The sequence below is a fragment of the Alligator sinensis genome, unplaced genomic scaffold, assembly GCF_000455745.1.
Source record: "Alligator sinensis unplaced genomic scaffold, ASM45574v1 scaffold1782_1, whole genome shotgun sequence".
Lineage (NCBI taxonomy): Eukaryota > Metazoa > Chordata > Crocodylia > Alligatoridae > Alligator > Alligator sinensis.
Window position 1 is genome coordinate 233,975 of NW_005842767.1, and position 6,879 is coordinate 240,853.

Consider the following 6,879-nt stretch of genomic DNA (forward strand, 5'->3'; position numbering starts at 1 on the left):
AAAAAAGGCTCATGGCTTGCTTTTGAAATGCCTTTGGCTAATGCTGAGCTTCAAGGTGGAGACGCCTCTTGCAGAAGAGGCTGTTTGAAAATCCTCTCTCCGCTTGCAGCAGGGAGCACGCCCCTCTGGAAGTTAGCTGCGAGTGGATGCATAACCCCACAATGTCATTGTGAGAGCTGCTTTTCAGAGCACGGCGACCCTTTGATCTTTTCATTAGGGGCGGAGGGATGCGGGGGGGAAAGCAGGTGAATTTGTTCCAGGCATCCTTGGCTTCCCTCCGTTCGCTGATCCCCTGTCTGTGCTGAGCTCCCTCATGACGCTTCCAGCCCTTCTTATCTTTATTTCTATTTAACTCCACAAGCCACTGCAGCAAAAAAAAAAAAAAAAAGTTTAATGGAAGAAAAAATTCATTTGAAATCTTATTTGAATGCCCGGATTCCCTCAGGCTGGAACGACTTTTTTTTTTTATTATTATTCTCTTGTTTTTAACAGTTTGTTGTTTTTTTTTTTTATCTGGGATGCCTGGGGGACTGTCTTGTAACCACGCGTTAGAAATAAAAACGCATTAAAGCCTAATGTGAAGAAATGTTTTATTTGTATTTTTTTTATTGAATTGTTTCTTCTTTTTTTGGCTCTGGCTGCTTGGGCGTGCATGCTGCAGTGAGGTGCCGCACATCCGCGAGAGGATAAACACGCAGCATCACTCCTCCTCCTCCTCTTCTGCGTTCGGGACTAGCATTCGCTGCTGCTAGGATGGCTTTAACCCCCTCTTAGTAGCTGTGGAAGTAGTTGCAAGTTATCTCCGCAGGCCAGATTTTTATTCCAGCTGTTGGGTGTCTAAGTGGACTTAGACGCTGAAGTGCAATTCTATTTTACCTTATCCCGGCCCTTGAAGATCTATTCATGCATCTGCTTTTATACCATGCCATCATCTGACCCTCAAGCTTGAAGGGGAGAGTGACCCAGCCACCTTTTGCACTTGATTTGGAAGAGGATCGGGCACCGGGTGGTTTGGACCTGTTGCTTTTCACCCTCTGAGCAGTGCAATTAAATTGGAGGCGACTGATTTAATTTCCACCCCCATGTCAATGGCAGTGGTCCCCACTGTTGGGTTGCATTGACAAGGGGAATGTTTCCTTTGTGGGGTCTCTCCATTTTAGGGGCTTTGTGCTGATGTCTACCCCTGTGATATGGGGAGGCCCTCCTTAAGTCGGCAGGCACTGGAGAGCACCCCAGGGCAGGACGTCTCGCCTTAAACACCCATGCTGAAGTCATGGAGCTGGGAGGAGTTGCATGCAAAGGAGAGAAGCAAGACTGGACAGCAAAGGCTGGTGGAAAGGCCCCGTCGTGTGTTGTTTTAACTCGCGGGGCAGTGTCCTACGGGAAGCCATGCTGTGCTGGGAAGAGGAGGATGAAGATCCATTGCCCTCCTGGGATTTCCTCCATGGAGTCAGAAGCTGCAAAGACCGTCTGGGTCTCCAGACCCTGATTTCTCCGCCAAGCATATCTGGTGTCCTGGAGTGGGTTGTCCCCTCCTTGAGGCCTCCCATCGTGGGCGCTTGTTGCCTGCTGACCTCCACAATTGCAGAGTCTCAGGCTCGCTCCTCTGCTGCGCCCGGTCCCAATCGATCGACGCATGCGGGGAAAAAGATGCGACAGGACCCATCATCTTTGGGCAGGAAGGCACGAGTTCCCCTCCGCTCACTCTTCTGCACAGGGTTTAATTAAGTAATTTGATTAAGACATCACAGCAGCCTCATTAACGATCGTCCTCCCAGCAGTTCCTTCATTGCACTTAATTTGCTTCCCCAGATCAATAAAGTTACTAGGAACAGAGCTGCTCTTTACAGGGGCCCCTAAACCTGCTGGGGAAGAGCCAGCTCCAGCTCAGGCTCCTTTGGGCATGTTTATCATAGCTTAATAGCAAGGCACAGATACTCCAACCTTGGAAAGAGGGTGTCTGAACTCAGTGCTTGCGGGGGAAAGAAGTCCATTGGGGCAGCAGGGATTTATCTATCTGATGGTCAAGGTCTAGGGATGCAGAGAGGGCCAGCCTGTCGTGATGCCTGAATCCCACACCCCTGACCTAGGGGAAGCCAGAAGAAGTTGAACCGACTTGACTGGGAGGTGACTTTGCTTGATAAGGAGGAGTTTCTGATCTGGAAACTCAAGACGGGGCTTGAAGGGCGGTGGCTGTGATGCCCTTGGTTGGCTTTGCTTGCACCCCAGCATTGTGGAGGAGGCTGGGTTTGACGTGCCAACATCAAAGAGCAGGAGGGAGCCATTTACTGTCACTTTTAAAGGTCTTGGAGCTGGGGGCAGCAAGGCACAACCTGGGGAACATGCAACTCCCCATCAGGCCTGGCTTTTCTCACCACGAGATGGATTAAGGGAGAACCGTGATGGGCGATACCGCCATCCTGTAGTGCATTGAGAAGGTGTCCTGGGCAAACCGCACATGACCGACCACAGGGCCCGGTCTTGCTAGTCAGGAGAGAGTATGTCCGTTCTCTCCGGCTTTCTTTATAGAAGGCCCCTCAATATTCAGACAGTCCTAAAATACCTTCAGTGATGCCAGCCTCAGCTGGAGGCACACGTCCTAGTTTGAAATCCCTCTCATGTTGCATGCTGGCTGTGCGCAGGTCACCGTACCTCTCTCTGCTGCATTGTCCTCATGTGTGAAATGAGGCTTATTCCAGCACAGGGGCACTGTCAGGATACAGCTGCTGCTTTTTGACGAGGCAGTAAGACTGTGAAAGCCCTTGGATCAGGGCTGAGCATCCCAAGCTTGAGTGGGAGGAAGGCTTTGAAAAGCCAAATCCCACTGGCCAGGCATGGGGCACATCCCGACTCCTTGAGCAGTGGGCAGGTTGTCTTTTCTCCTAGAGAAATGGGTAAAGCCCCCTCCTAGCACTTACCAAGAGCATCCTGCTTACAGGGTGCACTTTGGGGAGAGCGAGCTGGGAGCAGATTTGCCCTGCAAAGCTGGTAACTTCTTTCCCTCTGCTTTGCTTGCCTCCAGGGGATGAGAACCAGCCTGGGTGGCTGTGCCCTGACGAAGACAAGAAAACCAAAGCTCCCTTCTGGTGTCCTATCCTCGCGTGCCACATGTCTGCCTTCTCCTCCAAAGCCCTCGACCTGCAGGTAAGAGCCCCTGGCTATGGAGATGTGAAGGGCAGCAGATGAGATGCTGTTGCAACTTGGGCTGTCTTGGATGAATGCTTTTTATTCTTGTTCTTTATCTTCCTGGTGCTTCTCTTTGCTGGGTAGCTTACTGTAGAGGAGAGGTATCCTTAGCATTGACAAGCAGATGGAGGGTTTCCACATAGCTTTTGGAGACCCTAAGGCTGAAAACCATATAAGACTGAAGACTTTTCATCCTAAGTCATTAAGGGGTAAAGGTGGTGGCAGGCTTATTGGGCCTGGTGGATTTGTCTGATTGCCCTGACCGCAGCAGGTCACTGGAGATAGCGGGGCGGCCGGCTCTCATGGTCTCGTGATCAGCAGAAAGGAAGATGGGTTTCAGAGGAGTGAGGGGCATCTCTGAAGCCTGCGAGGCACCGACTGCCTGAGGAGCTTGTCACAAAAACCTGCCCTGGGTAGTTCGGCCAGCTCGTTTGAGCCGCTTGCTCAAATAGCGCATAACCTCTGCATGCTAGAATGACCCTGGGCACCTCGCTGCATCCCTCTGCTCCAGAATAGCCCCCGGGATGGATCCCAGGCAGGGTCCTGGCCCTCCCCTGCTGCCTCTTGTGCTCGTCCTGGATGCTGCAGGCCTTGCAGGTCCCCATGTCCAAAGAAGGAAATGGCAGCGGCTCTGGCCCAGGGTGTGCTGAGGCATCCAGGGCAGAGCCAGCCCTTGGGTGCCTTGGCGTGAGCGGCTTGGAGCCTTAGTGCGAGGTTCCGAGCTACTGACACTGTCCCGAGGCTTAACTGCTCCTGCGAGCGATTAGTGGCTAAGCTCAGCTAACGATTCGGCTCATTCCTTCTCCACGTGGAGGCAGGGCCAGTGTCCCGTGGCCGGCTGCCTTGGGGGGTTGAATGCACGGAGCTTCACGTGGTGCCCCCATCGAGGCTGGTTGCATTGAGCATCCTGTCTGCGGTGCGGGGCCAATCGTGCACTTGTGTCCCGGGGCTTCGAAGCGGCTTGAGATGATGGGCCAGTTGACTCCCTGAAGTGGGTGCATCTCATCCCTGCACAGAGCTGAACCCAGGGGTCCTGAATACGTCCTTACCCCTTGGCCAGGTCGTGGCCTGACTCCTGGGGGAGATGTGGTCCCCATGCACCCGCAGCTTACTCCCTTCCTACCACACCTCCCCGTTGCCTTTCGTTACGGCTGCAACCCAATCAGCAGGATGAATTGGGGCTTTTCAATGCCAGGGTTTCATCCAATTACCGACGGTAACAGATGTGATGCAACCGGGCTGCCGGCTGTGCCGCGCTCGCTCGGCTCCCTTCCCCCTCCTGCCGGCGGAGAAGGAGCAGGTTCCTTCTGTTGCCCTCATTGCCGTTTTGTCTAATTAGACCAAATGGCAGCGAGTGGCTCTCTGGGGAGACCGGGGCTGGGTTTCTTCTTTTCCTTTTAGCTGGCGCTTTTGCTTTCTCCTCAGCTCCACCATAGATGCTGCTCTTTGATGCCGCGCGGTTGTTTTTCTACAATGCTAATAAGGGCACCAGCTGGAAGAGTCAAACGCCTTTGTTCGCATATTATTGTTAATCTACAAAGTTCCTTTGATGGGGGAATGTCCTCCCCTCCGCCGCCCGCCTGTCCCCGCGGTGTCAGCAGGGCGTTTGCGGCGTCCTTCGCCTTCAAATGCCTGCTCAGGGCCCCGGGGGCAGAGTCTCCAGGCTCTTCCTTTCAAAGCTGTAAACTTTCCACATCCTCGCCGGACTCAGGCCGGGCCCTCCAAGCCCCTCTCTCCCAGCCTGTCCTTGCACGTGGCCTCTGTGAGAGCAGGTTTTTCCACCCGTGAAGTGTGGGGAGTTTTGCTCTGATCTGCCCGTAGTTGGCGGTACCGTTCCCAGTGCCAGGGCATCCATACATCCCCACATCCAGGTGTATACTGGGAAAGTTTGAATTCTCCATCCTTTACCATCTGCTTTCCCCCCATACACTTCCTTGGTATCTCTACACCAGTGGCTCTCAATCTTTTGGGACTTGAGGCATCTTTGGGAACTGAGCAGCACCCCATTTCAACAACCATTATAGTGCTTGCCTCCTGGCAAAGGGGCTGGGCCACGGGGGTGCGGGACGGGCGAGGTAGGGACACCTGGTTGAGGATCTCTGCCCTGCATAGCCTCCTACCCCCTCTCCCGGGCTCTGGATTCACCGCTCGATACAGCTGCTCCCCGCTCCAAACGGGAGAGACTTAGTGCGTGAATCCCAAACAGATGGGCTGAGCCCCAGAGCCGTCGAATGAATAAATAACGCCAGTAAATTAAAACAAAAACAAGGCTGTAAAGAGCCCCCGTGAGTGACTGCACAGGGTGGTTGTTAACTCGCACGCCGCAGCGGAGCGGGTCTAAATGCCACCGGCGCGGGCTGCGGTAACAGGAGAAGAGGGACAGCTGCCTGTTGCACTCGCTCTTGGAGGGCAGCCTCACAGGCGCATTACTTGCTTGGACGTGTGAGCAGGCCTAGGTGGACGTGCCAAGTAGATCGGGGCTGGCTGGAGACGAGGGTGCACATCCCTCCCCAGTGCCCTGCCCTCGTGGCACGGCCAGCCCCTGTCCCCGGGGGGCTTTGCTGCTTGTGGGACCCTCTGCACCCATTCCCATCCGCAGACACCTACATCAGCCCAGGGTAGATTAGCTGGGTACGTCCTGGCTTCTCTAAATTTGCCCAAATTACAGGACATTTTATGATCGTTATGATGATGATCAGACAGGTCGAAACAGCTCCGTCTGCCTCCCCTATCCCCGTGTCGCGTCTTTAGCTGATGTTGCTGTAGTCCGAGGTACGGAGAGCGCCTGCCTACGGGAGAGGGCCGTGGGCCCTTCCACACCCCCTTCAAGCCCCTCTCATTGAGGTTAAGAGGGAGAAGAGGTTCACCTTCCCATAGGTGTATTCAGATCCGTGAATCTGCAGTCTAAGGGAGCCAGGAAAAATCCACGTTTGTCTTGATTAAATCAAGCAAATTAGCTCCAACAGCTGCCACTATCAACAGCCACTATCTCATCACCTATTTCAGGAGCCTGACTCGGTTTTGCAGAAGTGGTCAGAGCTGGGAGCCAGGGCTGGGTGCAACTTGTACTTTCGGGCTTTGTAGGAAACAAAGAGTGGTCCAGCACCTCAAGCAGGCGGCCTAGAGAAGATGGGGAGTCTCCATCCTTAAAAACTTTCCAAAGCAGGTTGGAGAGACACTTGTCTGGGCTGGTTTAGCCAGGGAGGATCCCGCCTTGATCCAGGGGCTGGACTAGACGACCTCTCGAGGTCCCTTCCAGCCTGACTTTCCTATGATCCCGTGAAGCAATTGCTTTCGAGTGTAATCCATCTGGATGGGCCCTGCAAGGTATCTCTTTGGGGCTCTGAAAAGCTCCTTCTTTCAGCTGCAGCTTTACTAAAGGAGGAGGTTCACCTGCCCCCCCATGTCAGGACTTCTGGGCCCTCTAGCCAGGACTGCCACGTGCTTGCGGTGAGCAGATCGCTTTGGGGAAGATTTTCCCAATAGCGTAAGCTGGTGAGTGCAGTTGGTCCGTGTGTAGACCCTAAGCCCTTCACCGGCCTGCCTCTGTTCCTCCATCTGTTGCTAAAGATGCCGGCCTACCTCGCAGGGCAGCTGGTGGGCATAGCTCGTCTCAACAGAAGATGGCACCAGATTGCAAAATACAACTGAGATCCAAGCCTGGCTTTGCAATGTGCACCAAGGTGCAGCTCT

The 6,879-nt window shown here is 53.9% G+C and overlaps 1 protein-coding gene across 3 annotated transcripts in view; it reads left to right on the forward strand.

Annotated features, from left to right (window-relative positions):
* ARHGEF10L (Rho guanine nucleotide exchange factor 10 like) overlaps nucleotides 1–6,879 on the forward strand; it is a 100,683-nt gene that overhangs the window by 55,812 nt on the left and 37,992 nt on the right. For all 3 annotated transcript variants that reach the window (XM_006034739.3, XM_025216806.1, XM_025216807.1), the window contains one exon: nucleotides 3,023–3,144. In XM_006034739.3, the coding sequence (XP_006034801.2) occupies nucleotides 3,023–3,144 (122 nt within the window). The remainder of the gene's footprint in view (nucleotides 1–3,022; nucleotides 3,145–6,879) is intronic.